At 39.8% G+C, this 19,059-nt stretch overlaps 1 protein-coding gene across 1 annotated transcript; it reads left to right on the forward strand.

Annotated features, from left to right (window-relative positions):
• The first annotated feature begins 688 nt into the window (after nt 1–688).
• Nucleotides 689–9,348, forward strand: LOC119806546 (C-type lectin domain family 2 member D11-like). Its single transcript, XM_038318326.2, has 5 exons — nt 689–844; nt 5,452–5,583; nt 6,547–6,725; nt 7,304–7,410; nt 8,451–9,348. The coding sequence occupies exons 1-5, from the start codon at nt 769–771 to the stop codon at nt 8,593–8,595; spliced, it is 639 nt and encodes a 212-aa protein (XP_038174254.1). The 5' UTR covers nt 689–768; the 3' UTR covers nt 8,596–9,348.
• The last annotated feature ends 9,711 nt before the right edge of the window (nt 9,349–19,059 follow it).

Below are 19,059 nucleotides of genomic sequence, written 5' to 3' on the forward strand. Positions count from 1 at the left end.
TTGTCTTAGGTCAACAGTGTGAGAAAGAAGCTGCCATCTTGAAAATTTGGCCTTCTTATTATCTAGTTATTGTTCCATTTCCTGTCTGCCTACATATGTCTAACTTCTACTCTCACAACATTATCCTGACTACAATAGAGTCATGGACCTAGACATGGTCCTCAACTGTAGCCTGGGCTTGGATGCCATCATGGTACTAGGTATCATATTCAGATTTCTATGACCCTCAGAACCCAATTCTGTTAATCTTCATCCTGCCATGTGGCTTTTAATCTCTTGTCCATTCTTTATGTCCAACTCCCTCTGTATCTCACTGGCATCTCCTCCTTTCTTACTCCTGGAATTCCTCTCTCCCCAGAAATTCTACCTATCCTCTCCTAATGGTCATCCAGATTGAATCACCCATAATTGGCTCTAGAATAAATGATCTCTTATTCCCGGAGAGATGAGAAATATGTTCACTGACTGTGGACACCGTGGTCTCCAGCTCTCTCCATTCTGACTCTGTCTCCCAGAGATTCAGTCTCTGGATCTTTAGCACACAAATCCTCTGATCTGGCTCTGGTGCCCCCTTCTTAAGTGATGTAGCAACATGGGTTAAACTCTCCAGAGGACCACTGCCTTTTGGCTGGTAGTCAAGGCAGGAAAGGGTTGATAATTACAAAAGGGAAGTGTGCAGTCAAGATACACAGGCTGAGTGCACAGAGGAACCGCCCACGAACACAAACGGTATTTCTTCACACTCAACGGTTTTAGTTTCTATCGGAGATGAGTGCTGCAGAGCCTGCAGACGCTTTTGTGTGCATGCTCAGTACCACAGACAGCCTGCATGAGGTCAAGATGGGTATGTATTTAATGCATATGCGAAGGGAACTTAAAGAGCAGAGAGGTGCTTGCAAGGGACAGCAATGGACAGGGAAGGCAGGGGAGCTGAACCTCATGTCTTTAAGTCTGTCACAGTGAGATTCTGCAGAACCAGAGAATTCAGATAGGATTTTAGTTACCTAAGAGGCTGTTATATTAGTTATTCTATTGGGGCATATAATACTTAAATAGTTCTCATGCAAGAGAAATGAATAGTGAATTGCCATACAAAAGCCTGAATCATGATTTCTGTTCTTTGTTCTTGGTTTGCTAGTCCACTCTTTTCCTAGGGATCTGGTAAAATTACTCTGATGAATCACACCAAGTCCCTGTGGAACATGCTTGCTCTACAAGTTCCACAGCAAAGGCAAATTCAAACAACAGTTTGTTTGCAGTGTGTAGTGGCAGGAGGTGTCTGGGAAGCTGGGGCTTTTGCTTTACAGAGTCACTGTAATGGAAAAGGATGTAAGGAGGAGGCAGGAGGTCTAGGGTCCAGGCTGACCCCACACAAACAAATGTTATTGCTTATCAGTTAAACCAAGTATTATCCTAACTGAAATTTCCTATTATTAAAATAATTATAAACTAATTATATTGCTGTTGTTGCTGCTTCTGATTGCTGCTTATCGATTGATTCTTGGAGAAAGTTTTATACTACATTCCCAGCTGGACAATAGTTCCTGCTTCTTTTCCCAGCAGCATTGACTTTTGATACCAAATACTTACCCAAAGGGAACATATCTCTTGTGAAAGCAGAGCCCCTGTCCAAAGGGGGGTGGTGTTGTGAAACTGGACGCATTATGCAACTTTCCTCTCCTGAAACCATATCTGGGTCTGTGAGTAAAGTGGGCTTTTGTGTTTTGTTTTTTGCTTTATTATTTTGTTTTGTTTTGCTTTGTTTGTTTTTTCAAGACAGGGTTTCTCGGTGTAGCTCTGGCTACCCTGAAACTCACTCTGTAGATCAGGTTAGCCTCAAGCTCAGAGATCCACCTTCCTGCCATTGCCTCCCCAGTACTGGGATTAAAGGCTTGAGCCACCATCACTAGGTGTACATTTCTGGGTTTTGAAAACATATACCCATAATGTCTCCTTCACAGTGAAATACAAATCTATAACTCCATCCAAATTTCTCTGAGGCCCACTGCAGATTTTCCCTTCCTCTCTTCCCAAACCATGGCCACCCGTGACCTAAAATTTCCTTTGTAGAAGCTGTTCCCCTGGATCCTACAGTCTGGTAGTCATCCACATGTGACACTTGTGTGTCAAGTATAAACAGCTGACTTTAGATTTATGTTCCAAGCACCATTGATCTACAAACAGTTCTGTATTCAGAAATTTGAAAGCAGCTCACAAAGTACAACATCTGCTTTTGTTTTACAGAAGGTTAAAAACAATCCAACAGGAAAACAGGTGGATTAGATTAGCTCAAGCAGAAACAATTTAGTGATGGTTGGAGTGACCCAAAAAATCCCAAAAAAAACAAAAACAAAAAAACAAACAACAACAACAACAAAAAAAACAAACAAAACCACACATCTCAGTGATCATATTTTCAAGATAAGTTACATGACAGACAGCTTGTTTTGTAGCTCCCTGCTCTAGAGCTGTGGAAAATCTAAGCCTAAAGAAAAACAACACAAGTATCATGGTGGGTGTGGGATGCCGGCAAGAGACAGATTACGCCTTGCAGAGAGAGCTGGGTTATGGAGATTTTATTTAGAAGGTATTGGGAGGATATGGAGGGAGATAGAGAGAAAGAGAGAGACACGGGGGGGAGGGGGAAAGAGGAACAAAAGGAAAGAGGGAGAAGGAGAGAAAGAGCAGCCTCTTCAGAAGAACAGCAGGTAGAGAGGAAAGAGTCCTAACCCAGTTTGTCTCAGTGGGCGGAAGAGACAGGGAGTGGGCAGAACTTGTCTCTTCTCGAAAAACCAAAAAAAAAAAGGGGGGGGGGGGAAGGGTACTGTCTGGATTCACCCTGCCAGGTGACAGGGCAGGCCAGCATAATCATGATTCTAACACCTAAGGAACACATGGACACAGTGTGAGAGATGGTAAGGCACAAGCATATGCTTCAAGTTGTCCTTTAGAATACCCCATCCTCAGTGCTCAGTAATATTGATTTACATTTTCAGAGTGGGAGGATATTTGGCTTGCCACAAGATGTGAATTTTACAAATAGTATTTTATATTTTTAGAAGAATCTCCAGAGTTACTATCAATATTCACATGTAGATTTTATTCTTTAGTGGAAACATGGGTTTTCATTTCTCTTGGGGGAATATGTGGGTAGCAGGGCCAGGGCATATAGTAAGTGTATTCTCATTTTAACAAACTGATGAGTTGTTTCCAATTTTTTTTCTCAAACCTGGCAATGATCAACATATTTAATACATCCTCTTTGTTACTCAGTATTCCAGTATCTGCCTCATTTTTATTCTCTCTCTCTCTCTCTCTCTCTCTCTCTCTCTCTCTCTCTCTCTCTCTCTCTCTTTCTCTCTCTTTTATACACACACACACACACACACACACACACCACACAATACACCAATGAGTTCTCAGGATACAACTTCTTATTGATCTATGTCTTGCAAAAAAATGTTTCTTGAATTCCCTTTGCAGGACTCATAAAAAGAGGTTTTTTTTTTTAAATTATGCTGAAATCCAAGTGTTCTGTTTTCTATAATATGGATAAATATATCGGTCTTATAACTGAGACATTTTTATTTAAGACTAGCTCACAGAGATTTTCCTTTCTCTTTTCCTCAGATAGTTCTATAGTTCTAGGTTTCATGCTTGAGTAGCATTTTATAGGTGGTAAAAGAGGGAGCATTTAGCATATGGGTACAGATTGTCTTCGACAGTAGGTAGAAGGAAGGTGCATGCAGGAAGAAACAAGAGTAGCACATTCCGGGAGGATGACTTATAGCAACCTAATCTCCGTAAATATGTCAAACCCAGTTTAATATGTCAGGCCCACATGATTAGCTTGTTTCTTAAGTGGTTTTATTATTATTTTTCTCTCTCTTTTAGGCTTATGTGTCTGTACTTTTGCCAAAACCACACTTATATTTCTGCTTCTGTCATTCTGTGATTAGGTAGTATCATTTCTGCAAATTTGGCCTCTTTTTTATTCTAAATATCTCAGCTAGTCTAATTCTTTTTGAATTTCATGCAATTTGAAAGGTATCTCGTTTGAAGATATGGCATATGGTATACTGATATTTTACTTATGTTTTATAAATAAAGGTTTCCTGAAGACCAGAAGGTAAAACTAAGCCACTAGAGGCCAGGCAGTGGTGTCACACATCTTTCATCCCAGGATTTGGGAGAAATGGATCTCTGTGAGTTCGAGGCCACCCTGGGTTGCACAAAATCAGCGCAGAAGCATATTCAAATGGTGGTGGCTTACACATTTAATCCAAGCACTAGAGAAGGATATAAGACTGGTTGAGAGAGGAACTCATTCTTTTTTAGTCTGGATTTCTTAGAGGTAAGAGTTCTCTAGTAGATTGGCTGCTTTGCTTTTCCGATCTTCAGGTTGAAACCCAATATCTGTTTCTGGGTTTTTATTAATCATGCTACAACATGGTTAAAAGCACTGACTGCTCTTGCATAGGACCCAGGTTTAGTTCCTAGTACCCTTATGACCATTCACAATGGTCTGTAACTCCAGTTCCAAGGAATTCAACACCCTCTTCTGAACTCCTTGTGAATTAGGCGTGCATATCATACACAGACATGTAACAAATAGTTTTTGTCTCTCCAGCTCCCAAATAATGTCATAGAAACTTCTTATTAATTATGTAAGCTTGGCCTTAGCTTAGGCTTGTTTTTAAATACCTCCTAGAACTTAAATCTACCCATTTCAGTTAATGCATGTTTTGCCTTATAGTTTCTTGGCTTCCTTTCGTATGTATGTCCAACTCTCTCAGTGTCTCATTGGCATCTTGATTTTACCTCCTTTTCCTTTCTCTAGACAGAAATTCTGCCTGTCTCTCCTACATAACTATTGACCATTAAGATATCTTTATAAAACATATCAATGTAACTTGGCAAATGTTCAGTGTGCAATTATTCTGCAATTAGATATATATGAAGACATATCTACCATACTCATAAAGTAAAAAATAAAGTTAAGAAGAAAGATAGACTTTGCTTATTTCTTTGAAATGCCCTATATCCATAAATGTGTTGGGAGAATGCTTTCAATTCCTAACTTGCAAAGAGTTTTTGCTATTTTGGACTAATATTAATTTATTTCATATGATTTTGAAAACTTGTTAAAATGCTCCCATATTTTACCCATTAATTATGTCAATGTGTAATACATTTATATGTGTGTTTACTAATTTATTTACTTGCTAGATTTACTTACTATGTTTTTAAAAAATGATCATTATGTACTCCAGGTTAAACTCAAACCTCCTTTGTGTCCAAGGCTGGTCTTGGACCCCTGACTCTCCAGCTTCTACCTCTCTAGCAGTGGAAGTGCAAAGTGTTCCATCTGAGTAAACTTATCCTTTCCCCTAAAAGATTCTTGAGATTTATTTTCTCAAGAATTCAATTTTTCATATTTATATTTTTCAGGTAAAAAGCTCCAAGGAAAATGTCTCAGAATCGTCTCCCCAGTGTCTCCTGCTAGGCTTTACTGCTGCTATGCAGTGATCATCGTCCTCACTGGAGCTGTGGTTGCACTTTCTGTGGCTCTGTCATTGTCAGGTGAGTGACAGTCTCCAGATCCTGCAGCATTCTGTCCACATCCACACTGTCAATTACACTCACTGACCCCTGTGAGCCAGGCACTGTGTGAAGGGCTGGAGAGAGAACACATGGGAAATTCCTGTTCTCTGGGAACTTAGGGTCTAGCAGAAAGATGCAGCAAAGGAACAGCACAGGCTGTGATGTGTGCAGGAGGCCAGGCTCAGCATCCCTGGGAAGAGGACATTCAGCAACCTCTAAAGAGATGCAGGAGATATAGGAACTGTTAGTACAGAGAAGAGTAATATGACCAGGAAGATACAGCACCACCCCCCCCCCGAATTACCCATGGTGTTAGTTAAGATGTTTAACTGTATTTTGAATGTATTAATTGAAAGGTTTTTGAGGTGGTTTAGAGATAGCTTTCAGATAAGTTCAGGGCTCCAGGCCCAGGGACTTCATCCAGATAAAGCTAGGTAGAAAGCACAAAGTTTTGTTTGGGAAGGAGGGAGTTCCATATTGTCAAACTTAGAAAGAGAGAGCTGCTAGGCTATGGCAGACTGACTTCTAACCAGCCAGCAATGTTTTCCAACCTTTGAGGAAGCCCTTACTGCAACAGGTCCACACTGTAACACTACCTTCCCAATAGTTCTGTTATCTCAATTATTAGGCTGACTGTCAAAGTAAGTGTCCATACAGAGTACTTGTTGATCTAGCAATACATAGTGTAGTGAACAATGATAAAGCACAAATAGTGATGATATTGTAGAAATTCACTTGCTAGTCACCCTATTGTCAGTGAGAAACTGAGAGAGATTGGGGCACAAGCTTGAACTGGAATGCCTTTAGATAAAGGACCATCTTCCTAAACAGAGGATATCTACAGATTGGTTAGGAAACCTCCAATCAAATTCACACCTCATAGCTGAGCTCAGTAGGGTATGCCAATGCCTTTTAAAATTTATTTTATTGTCTAAATTTTAGTAAGAAAGTCAGAAGAGGTCTCAATCAAAAATACTCATGGTTCTTGCCCAAGAAACTGGATTGGATTTGGGAGTAAATGTTTTTATTTTTCTGAAGACACAAGTAACTGGACATTCAGTCAGAACTTCTGCATGGAATTAAATGCACAGCTAGCTCGATTTGACAACATGGAGGAGCTGGTAAGAAAGGATCAGGAATTGGTTTGTTGGTTGTTCTGCTCAGTATGTGTTGCCTTGAGATAAGTTGATTAAAAATGAAGCATGAGGAAGGATCCCATTCTTGCAGGTAGAGACATGGGTAACATGTGAGTGTGTGCCATGTGTTGATGGTGACACTCCTGAGTGGAGCTCTGAGACATTCAAGCAACATTTTCTCAGGTAGTGCTCATAGTCAATCTGGAAGGTCAGATATGCCACTTTACTGAGATACCTGCTGGTAATGAGCAAATTTCTCCAAGCTAGCAAATGCTTCATCCTGAAGTTGACACCAGTTAATAACTTCAAGGGGAGGCCTAACCAGGAACTAACCCAGCCATGAGGAATATGTCATAAAACTCAGGACTTTAATTCAAATGAGGTACTTAAGAATTATGACTGTCAACTGAATACACTGAGAACTGAGGGCTATTATGGCTCCAAAGTCTGTGTCCCTCATACACACCCTCTTGTCATCTAAAGAGGAAGTTGTGGGGTGGAAACACTCAAGGGTCATCTGAAACAAAGAGATACATATATTCACTTTCCATGTTTTATGACAGAATTTCCTGAGGAGATACAAAGGGACCTTTGGCTACTGGATTGGCCTGCACAGAGAGTCACCACAGCACCCTTGGAGGTGGATGGACAACACGGAATATAACAGCTCGTATGTTTTCAAATCATTTTTCTTCTACTATGATCACTTGTGAAGTGTGTTTGTTGTGTCTATTAGAGAGGAAAGGCTGTGTCATGTGAACCTCACTGTACTTCCTCAGAGGTCTTCTTTTTCAAAACCTTTACTTAGTGTGATTTTCCTCAAAATCTTTAGCATGATGATGGCATCTGGATTAGCTATTGTCTGTTTCTTCACCAATTTAAAATTTTTGTTGTTGATAAATGCCCAGTGTGGAATGTAGACACAAAATCAGAACAATGAGGACCCTGAAACTTCAGGAAGCCACTGCAGAAGGGCAAGCCTGAGACCCAGCAGTCCATTGTGTGCACAGTTGTACCTATTCACTGAAGCAGAGGCTCCAAGGACATTGGAAACCTCCTCTAAAATCTTGTAACTAGAGAGCACCAACCATTCTTGGGTGTGAGCATAGTTGTTTTGAATGGAGTCATTATACCAGAATGGAAGATCACAGACCCAGTCTTGTCCATCATTAAAACCTTTCAGAAATTTACTAAGAAGTGGGTTTCAACTGGGCAGTGCTGAAACATGCCTTTAATCCCAGCACTAGGGAGGCAGCAGTGGTCAGATCTCTGTAAGTTCAAGGACTGCCTGGTCTACAAGAGCTACTTTTAGGCCATACCTCAAAGCTACAGAAAAACCCTGTCACAAACACCCCCTCAAAGAAGTGAGTTTCCTCATATGTGAAATGCTTCAAAACAGAATTGAAAATCAACCTCAGTGATGCCACCCATGGCTGTATTTCATTTGAACAGGGCAGCAAGCATAAGACAAATACTTTGGAAACACATTGAAAAGTTGGTTCAACATGGAGGAATATCAAAGTTTCTGTGTTCAAATCAAACCCTAAGAATATAAAAGACAATAGAAACACAACTAGTGCAGATGATTCTCATAGACTCTGTCTTCCTTTGATTCATATTACAAATTAGCAGGGCAGACAGGCAAGATCACACTAAGGAGCGAATGAAGTTCAGGACTCTGCAGATTTACTGTTTTTGGTTTATTTTCAGGGTTCCCATCCGAGGAGTGGAAGACTATGCCTACCTGAACAGCAACAGGATCAGCAGTGCCAGGATCTATGCAGACAGGAGATGGATCTGTAGCAAGCCCAACAACTATATCCTCGAATGCCAAATTCCTTTTGCTTCTTCCTAGTCTTTGTCAAAAGATGTTTTGTAACCTGGTATCAATAGATGCTGCTCTTTTTCCCATCTTCCAACATTGTTATAAAAAAAAACCTGAATATTTGCTGGCATCACAAATGAAAATCATCTTGGAGAACGGCACATACAGAGGTTTAGTACAACACATGCATCTAAAATGGGTGTTGGCACTCATGCCTTAAGCCTCAGTACAATTAGTGTTAGTGAATCCCACTTTTATGATATAAGGAATTTTGTGCAGACTGTCATACTTATGAGAATATGAGACCACCAAAATGAGTTCTCCAAAGTGCACTTGCCCTTGGACTTTAATAATGAAAAGCATCAGGTAGCAGTGATGACGTGACCCTTTAATCCCAGAGGCTTGTGAAGTCTTTTGCTTGTTTGTCTGTTTGTTTGTTTTCAAGACAGGGTCTCTCTGTGTAGCTTAGCTACTCTGGAACTTACTCTGTAGACCAGGCTGGCCTTAAACTCACAGAGATTTGCTTGACTCTGAACCCCAAGTACTGGAATCAAAGGAGTGTGCCAACACTGTCGGTCATAAATTTTATTTTTAATATGGTCTTTCCACTTACCCTCAACCTGTGACCGTTTGCAAGAAGCTGTGATCACAGGTTTGCTCACCACACCATACATTCTGCATTTCAGTGTTAAACTGCAAATACCTGTTAAATAATACATTGTATTTTTGTTATGTCTATACTTTATTTTTTATTGGATGAATAAAGAATATTTCATTTTGGAATATCACTTTCTAAGTTACTTCTTCATTTAGCCCTAGTAAAAATTTTCTTTGTAATTCATTTTCCTTCCTGGATCCTCATAGGAAGGTAGAACACATTCTCAGGGACTAGCAGTGTGTCCAACACAGGAGTCTTCAAAACAGACCCATGGAATGGGCCATGTTCTCACAATTATGCTTATAAGAGTGGTTAGTTTCAACTAAGTTCCTGACAAAGGAACTATATTTCTACAATGGAGATATATTTCTACGAGAAGTTCATTTTATATCATTAAACTGGGTGAACTTTATCCACAAAAGAAACTGAGTAGGTTTATGATCTTATCTGACCAATAATCTTGTTCACAGTAGACTTGAAAAAAAATAGGTCTACTCATACCAACTTTTCAGATTCAGATGAGATAACCCAGAGAAATGACTTGCCAGTATCTTCATGTGACTTATAGTAAACACAGGGTAAGTTTTCTTTCATTGCTCTGTGTAAATAATTCTGAAAGGAACAGTAAGTTCTCATGAGCATTGGCCCTTTGAAGGAATCCCCCCAAAAGCTTCCAGTGAGCTGTTCAAACTTGTTTCTTATAGACAAGGAAATTTTCCACTATTAAAATGAATAATTTTTTTAAATTTTTCTTCTAATTATTTATTTTTATTTTTTTCTCTTAAAAATAGTTTTATGTAACAAATTTTACTTGAGCATTAAAATTGTGCTTCCTATATTTTTGGCTATGAGCCTAGCCTTTAACAGCTGAGCCATCTGGTAAGATGCCATGCTGAGCCTTAACACAGTGCGGAAGGGCTAAGTCCTGACTCTACTTAATGTGTCAGACTTTGTTTTGTTTTTTTTTTTTTGAAAAGATGAATGAAGTCATTACATTAGAATAATTAAATCAGTTAAAAAAAACTTCTAAAATAGGCATGAAACTGTAAGTGGCGATCTTTGTGCTGTGTTCTTGTTTTTATTAAAAATTTCCGCCTCCTCCCCACCTCCCATTTACCCCCCTCCCCCCACCACTCCCTCTCCCTCTCCTGTCCAGAGAGCAGTAAGGGTTCCCTGCCCTGTGAGAAGTCCAAGTTCCTCCTCCTCCATTCAGGTCTAGGAGGGTGAGCATCCAAACAGGCCAGACCCCCAAAGCCAGTATGCATAGTAGGATCCAAATCCAGTGTCATTGTCCTTGGCTTCAAAGCAGCCCTCATTGTCCGCCCTGTTCAGGGAGACCCATTTTATCTCATGCTTTTTCAGTCCCAGTCCAGCTGGGCTTGGTAAGCTCCGAATAGATCAGCCCCACCATCTCAGTGGATGGGAGCACTCCTCGCAGTCCAGAGTTCCTTGCTCATGTTTTCCCTCCTTCTGCTCCTCATTTGGACCTTGGGCACTCAGTCCGGTGCACCAATGTGTGGTTCTGTCTCTATCTCCATCCATTGCCAGATGAAGGTTCCCTCACGGTCCTGACTTTCTTTCTCATGTTCTCCCTCCTACTGCTCCTCGTCAGGACCTTGGGGCGCTCAGTCCAGTGCACCAGTGTGTGGCTCTGTCTCTATATCCATCCATTGCCAGATGAAGGTTCTATGGTGATATGCAAGATATTCATCAATATGGCTATAGGATCTGGTCTTTTCCGACTCCCTCTCCTCAGCTGCCCACGGAACGAGCTGGGGGCACCTCCCTGGATACCTGGGAACCCCTCTAGAGTCAAGTCTCTTAATAATCCTAAGATGGCTCCCTTAATTAGGATATATGCTTCCCTGCTCCCGTATCCACCCTTCCTATATCCCAAGCATCCCATTCCCCCAAGCTCTCCCTATCCTCCCCTTCACCCTTTTCTCTCCCCATCTCCCTTTGCCCCCAACCCACATCACCCCCAAGTTCCCAATTTTTGCCAGGCAAACTTGTCTACTTCCATTATCCAGGAGGATAACTATATGCTTTTCTTTGGTTTCACCTTCTTATTGTCTTCTCAAGGATCACGAATTATAGGCTCGATGTCCTTTATTTATGGCTAAAAACCGATTATGAGTGAGTACATCCCATGTTCATCTTTTTGGGTCTGGGTTACCTCACTCAGAATAGTATTTTCTATTTCCATCCATTTGCATGCAAAATTCAAGATGTCTTTATTTTTTATCACTGAGTAGTATTCTAATATGTATATATTCCACAGTTTCCTCATCCATTCTTCCCCTGAAGGGCATCTCGGTTGTTTCCAGGTTCTGGCTATTACAAATAATGCTGCTATGAACATAGTTGAACAAATGCTTTTGTAGTATAATTAGGTATCTCGGGTAAATTGCCAAGAGTGGAATTGCTGGGTCCTGGGGTAGGTTGATCCGGAATTTCCTGAGAAACCACTACACTGCTTTCCAAAGTGGTTGCACAAGTTTGCATTCCCACCAGCAATGGATGAGAGTACCCCTTACCCCACAACCTCTCCAGCAAAGGCTATCATTGGTATTTTTGATTTTAGCCAATCTGACAGGTGTAAGATGGTATCTCAAAGTTGTTTTGATTTGCCTTTCCCTGATAGCTAAGGAGGTTGAGCATGACCTTCAGTGTCTTTTGGCCATTTGGACTTATTCTGTTGAGAATTCTCTGTTCAGTTCAGAGCCCCATTTTTTAAATGGGTTAATTAGCATTTTGAAGTCTAGTCTCTTGAGTTCCTTATATATTTTAGAGATCAGATGATGGAGGAATATCTATGTGTTACTTTCATTATTAGTAAAGATACTGCCTTGGCCCTTTAATAGGACAGAAAATTAGGTAAGCGGAGTAGACAGAACAGAATTGTGGGAAAGAGAGGGGAGAGGCTTCAGGCAGTCGCCATACTGAGTCTCCATGCTTCTCCTCTCCGAGATGGACGCAGGTTAAGATCTCTCCTGGTAAGCCACACCTCGTGGTGCTACACAGATTACTAAATATGGGTTAAAGGAAGATGTGAGAATTAGCCAATAAGAGGCTGAAACTATGGGCCAGGCAGTGTTTTAAAAGGATACAGTTTCCGTGTAATTATTTCGGGTGTAAAGCTAGCTGACGCCCGGGTGGTGGGACACAGCCCATTCTACAGCTCCATTCTACAGATTTCTACTGATTGGCGCGCCAACGTGGTGACTAAATCCACTTAAAAACCTGAGTTGGCTTTAAATAAAGGAGAGTGAGAGTTTAACACAGCTTTTTGCTGTTTGCTAGGACGTGCCGTAGAGAGATTTCCTGTTTCGGCAATAGTGGCAGAGAAAAAGCTGAGTCATTTTAAAACGCGGCTTCCTTGTGCTGTGCCGCCAGCGCGAACTCTGGTTTAAAGCATTTCAGTGGCTTTTATAGGACTGGATATTTGGGTTCCCTAGTGGGATCGGAAGGAGAGTGCGCTGAGACCGGTCCAAAGGCTCAGAGATCCCTCCTGCACCTGGGCAGATGGCAGAATCAGGCTTAGGCAGGCGGAAGAGCATGGCAGATTTCTGCCACCATACAGAGAGATGTTTTCAGGCTGCGCAGTGCTCTGCGTGTCAGATTTGGCTGTAACTTGGATGAAAAGAGTTTTTGTGCTGCATGCTCAGTCTCAGAGTTAAAGTGCTGAGTGCAGCTCCTATCTGGCGGCCCCAGAGCTAGTAGAAAATGGTACATCCTCCATTTTGAAATTGGAGAGAGGTGGAGCCAACATCCAGAGCAGACCGCAGCTCTGCAGCTCAGAGCTGCAACCAATTCAGAGTCACAAGCAGCTCAGCCATATTGGACTGGGTGTGGCAAGTCCGCTGTACCTGTTTTTGACCTAGGAATGTCACAGCTTAGATTCTTAAGTGTGTAGCGATTTAAAAGCACAAAACAAAAGTGCTTCTGGATAGTAAAAAAATTACAGATTCACAATAGGACAGATTCAGACATATTAATGTACGTAGGCTTGAGAGAGAGAAGAAAAAATATAAAAAATAAAGTTAATGCATTAAAAAAGGGTAAAGTCTTTAAAGAGACAGAATACAGATAGTATAGATTAAAAGAAGTAAAGTGATAGAGTAAAAATAAGCTACGTAAAAATGGAAAATTCACAGAGAGTCTGGATTATGTATTTTGTTGTGTTTTCTTTGATTTTTTTTGACTGTAAAGGAACTAAGTACAGAGAGACATTTCATTATATGGGCTGCCAGGCTAGACCAGAATGGCCATCTTAACAGAATGACTTCAGAATTTGGATCTAAGAACATGATGCTTTGGAAAAGAGTTTCTTCTTTTGTTTTCACAGAGGACAAGACTCTGTGGATTGCTTCTATCCCAATATGGTATGATAGACCACACCCTCCTGAAAGGGTGCTGTGAACACCCTCAAAAAATTACTTCGCTCAACTGCCGACTGAGATGAACCTAGCAGACAGGTTATACCATGAAAGACCTAAATAACAACATCCCCATTCAGCAGGAAGCAATTTGGAGAGAAATAACTGCGCCCATTTTCCCAAATATTGTTTATAAATGTTCTTTTACATTTAAAGGGGGATATGATATAGATATGAATAATTTGCATTGGTATGGATTTTAAGGTCAATTTGTTATATGTATATGTATTTCTGATCTTGATTAAGCTATTGTGATTGTGTAGTTCATTTTAAAAATGTAATGTATAATTAGGAAATATAGGTTGTTAATGGATAATCATTGATAATATAGTTAAGCTTGTCATGTTATTAGATTTTCTAGATATGTAGAGATATATTTCAGTTAGACATTCTTCATATCTTTCAAAGACTGCAGGATATAGCATTTAATGTTTTAATAACTTAGGGTTTTTCATGACAATGAGACATGTCTGCTCCTGGCAGCACCAATCTACTTCGAGAGGAAGATGGGCATCGAAGAGGCTACTTATGGAGTTTGTTAGCCATTTGGGCAAGAAACTGCTCTTGCCTGGACTGTTGCATAAACTGGACACAAGGAACCCACAGAGAGAGGACTGCTGAACTTGCCTAAAGGTGAGATGGTCTTTTGGGGTTCCTGATTCATTTAAGAGTCTGCGAGACATTCTACAGGACACAGCAGATACTGACTGAACTGTCTTTGGAATTTCCTGCTTCATGGAAATGTCTGCTGGATACTTATGGGCCTGTAGGCTGAAGATGGATGCCCCAACGGTACAGAGGAACTTTGGCTGACTGTCCAGGCAGCGAGTTGTCTCTGTCATTTCTAGAGTTTGAAAGTTGCATATTTCTTGTTTACTTAGGTAATATTATATCCTTCTGGAGTCTTTGATGGAGTTAAAGAATAGATAGTTATAGCTTTCCTTAGTTATGATAAAAGATAAAATTGATTTAAATATTGTAACTGTAATTCTTGCTTGATAACTGTTTTGTTATATGTAATTTTACTATGTTAAAGTTAAAGCCTTTCTTTTTTGTTTAAACAGAAAAAGGGGAAATGATGGAGGAATATCTATGTGTTACTTTCATTATTAATAAAGATACTGCCTTGGCCCTTTAATAGGACAGAAAATTAGGTAGGCGGAGTAGACAGAACAGAATTGTGGGAAAGAGAGGGGAGAGGCTTCAGGCAGTCGCCATAGTGAGTCGCCATGCTTCTCCTCTCTGAGATGGACGCAGGTTAAGATCTCTCCTGGTAAGCCACACCTCGTGGTGCTACACAGATTACTAAATATGGGTTAAAGGAAGATGTGAGAATCATATCATCTGCAAATAACAAAAGTTTGACTTCTTTCTTTCTGATTTCAATTCCCTTGATCTTCTATGTTGTCTTATTGCTATTGCTAGAATTTCAAGAACTATGTTGAAGAGATATGGTGAGAGTGGACAGCCTTGTCTTGTTCCTGATTTTAGTGGAATGGCTTTGAGTTTCTCTCCATTTAATTTGATATTAGCTGTTGGCTTGCTATATATTGCTTTTATTATATTTAGGTATGATCCTTGTATCCCTAACCTCTCCAAAACCTTTATCATAAAGGGGTGTTGAATTTTGTCAAATGCTTTTATCGCATCTAATGAAATGATCATATGGTTTTTTTCTTTCAGTTTATTTATGCGATGGATTACATTGATAGATTTTCATATGTTGAACCAGCCCTGCATCTCTGGGATGAAGCCTACTTGATTGCAATGAATAATTTTTTAAATGTGTTCTTGGATTCTGTTTGCCAGAATTTTATTGAGAATTTTTGCATCGATGTTCATGAGTGAGATTGGTCTGTAATTCTCTTTCTTAGTTGGGTCTTTGTGTGGTTTTGGAATCAGGATAACTGTAGCTACATATAAAGAGTTTGGCAATGACTCTTCTGATTCTATTATGTGAAACACATTAAGGAGTATAGGTATCAGCTCTTCTTGGAAGTTCTGATAAAATTCTGCATTAAAACTGTCAGGTCCTGGGCTTTTTTGGTTGGGAGGATTTTTTATGACACCTTCTATTGCTTCATGACTTATAGGTCTATTTAAATTGTTCACCTGGTCTTGATTTAATTTTGGTAAATGGTACTTATCTAAAAACAAGTCCATTTCTTTTACATTTTTCAACTTTGTGGCATATAAGCTTTTGTAGTAAGACCTAATGATTCTCTGAATTTCCTCAGTGTCTGTTGTTATGTCCCCCTTTTCATTTCTGATCTTGTTAATTTGCATGATCTCTCTCTGCCTTTTGATTAGTTTGGATAAAGGTTTGCCCATCTTGTTGACTTTCTCAAAGAACAAGCTCTTTGTTTCATTGATTCTTTGTGTTTCTATTTTGTTGATTTCAGCCCTCAGTTTGATTCTTTCCAATCTTCTATTCCTCCTGGGTGAGTCTGCTTCTTTTTTTTCTAGTTCTTTCAGCTGTGCTGTTAAGTCTCTAATGTAATCTTTCTCCATTTTTTAATGTGGGCACATAGAGCTATGAACTTTCCTCATAAAAGAGGTATTTGTCATTCCCAAGGCCACTGTGTGTTTGATCTGTCATGCATAGATGTTCCATATTCCCTTTGTGCATGACTGCTTGATTAACTTCCTGCTGACTTCATCCCACTGTGTGATAGTTTACTTCTGTTTCATTTCTCCCCTGAAAATAGTGCACGAGATGTTGTATTTCTTAATAAGCTTGAATGGCATAAGAGATAGCTTCTGCAAGACCCCACCCAAGTTTGCCTTTTCAATCTTCTTTATCTCTGACCCCCTGGAACTTCCTTCTCAGGACCTGTCACTGAAGATGTCATGGCCATTATAAATAGGCCCCTCTTTTCAAAGAAACAAATCAAGCAGCATGAAGGGAATGTTTGGTTTGGCTTTTAGATACCTGAAAACTGTTTCTGTCTTACCATATCTGTATTATATTTGTGTGCATTCCCAGTTTGGAGCCCACAGATAACAGAGGAAGGCAGCATATTTGAGGTACAGTTCATGAATAGGCAGTACAAAGAGAAAGAAGCAAAAAACTAGATTTGAGAAACAAAGTAACCTCAAACTGATGAAAATTTACCACAGATGAAGAGCCTTATGCAAGGACTAAGAGAGATTGGACTTGTTTTTCAGATGCCCAATCACAGAAAAAAAAATTAAACAGAAAAATATGGTCCAACAAGAGAAAAAAAAGAATACAGGAAATAAAGCATCACAGATGTATAAACTTCTTGGTAAATAATTTTGTTTCCATTTTTGCAGGTGTATGTGGTATCTGTGAGGGTTCACATGTGTGTAGGTACACAACATATGTGTGCATATGGGGAGGCAAGAGTTTGATATTGTGTCTTCTTTGATCATGCTTTACTTTAGTTACTGAGATAGGGTCTCTTAATGAACACAGAGTTCATTGATTTCATTATTATAGCTAGTCAACTTGCTATAGGGGTCCTTTGTCTGCACCTCACAGTCACTGGGGGTTTATATGGGCTGCCATACTTACCAAGCATTTATGAAAGTGCTAGGAGTTAGAAATCTGACCTTCAAATGTACATGAAAGTGATTGACTTACTGAACCATTTCTCCAGCTCTTGGACATACAATCTTATAACATCATAATCATAAAGATATTGATTGACACCACAGAAGAAAAAAACAACAGCAGAGAAACAATGCATAGATAAATTATACTAATAAAGGTGTAGAAAACATAAAAAGAACTAGACAGAAAATCTGAAATAAAAATTAGTAACTGATCTGAGAATAACGTTTTAAGAAAGGATAGGGCTAGGGGGTGGGGAGCAAGAAGAGACAGAGAATGGGTTACCTGAAGCTAAGAATGTATGTAGAAGTCTTAAGGAAAAACAAAAGTTTGTAAGTTAACTTGAAATTGATACATTTTTGAGTTATTCTGCATATCTGGACAGTGCTGCTCCATGAAGATAATAAGCTCAAGGCCATGCATGGGATATCCTACAAGTTACTGGTCAGGGAGAACCCAAACTTTCCCAAAACAACACAAGCTATTGCTATTGTTCTTGAATGTCCACAGTTACTATTAGACAAGCCTCTGAGCTGGAGATACCACATGATTTCAGAACATAAATAAGCCAATATAGAATTGACCAGGAAACCTTGAAGTTGTTGGTCAGCTTTCACAACACTGGAAGGCACTGCTCAGGCTCTTGAGGAAGAACCCATCAATAGTCTTGTCCTAAAACATTAATGAGCCACACAAGAGGCCCACTGGTGTAATGCTGGTATGAAGGATGTGGTGAAAACTGATTTACAATTGGATTTGAGGTCTTTTACTCCACAGGAGAGAATTTATGCCTGGTGTTGTAAGTGTATTAAAACCCATGACTACGGTGATCTTAGGTCCAAAAAAAGAACCTATTGTTTTTCCTTTTGTAGATGGTCATGCTGTCATACTACCTTCTAAATATCTATACTTATCCCCATAGATTAATGATTCTCTGCACCTTCATCAGTGAAGGTATTTTTTCTTTTGAATCAGCAATGATAACTGCAGTATAAGTGTACCTGCTGAAGTGCTGAGCATAAAAAACTATGAGTGAGTGTTCAGCATGAATATGGATATAGTGATATTTTATTTGTGTTTTAATAAATAAAACTTGACTGAATATCAGAGGGCAAAGCTAAGCCACTAGAATCTAGGCAATGGTGGCATACAGCTTCAATCCCAGGATTTGTGAAACAGAGGCAGACAGATCTCTGTGACTTCAAGGCTACCCTGGGCATACAAAATGGATCCAAAAACAGATCCAGGTGGTGATAGCTCACACCTTTAATCCTAGTACTAGCAAGTCACATGCTTCTAATCCCAGAATTAGGGAGGTGGAGGTAGGAGTGATATGCTGGGCAAAGTGATGAATATAAAAAAGAAGGAACTCACTGGAGTGTGACATCTGAGTTTGGTGGAGAGCACTGCAGAATTGCCCCTTTGTCTGCACCTTGGTACAGGTAAGATCTCTCTAGTGGCTTGGATGGTTTGCTTTTCTGATCTTTAGCTTGAACCCCAATAACTTTCTCTGTGTTTTAATTACACATTATATGGGATGTCTATATTAATCCCCACACAGGGAACATCATGGAATGAGTGGGTTAAGATGTAAAAATACCCTGAAATTTTGTCTCTGAACATGACATGGACATTGCATTGACAAATTCACAGCAGCTGTATTATCTCCATAAAATCAAGCCATTCAGAATCCCAGCAGGGACCAGATGTGTTGACACATGACTTTAATACTAGTACTTTGGAGGCAAAGAGAGGAGGTTCTTTGTGAGTTCAATGTAAGCCTGGTCTATTAGAGTGAGTTCCAGAACATCACACTACAG

The sequence above is a fragment of the Arvicola amphibius genome, chromosome 2, assembly GCF_903992535.2.
Source record: "Arvicola amphibius chromosome 2, mArvAmp1.2, whole genome shotgun sequence".
NCBI classification, from domain to species: domain Eukaryota; kingdom Metazoa; phylum Chordata; class Mammalia; order Rodentia; family Cricetidae; genus Arvicola; species Arvicola amphibius.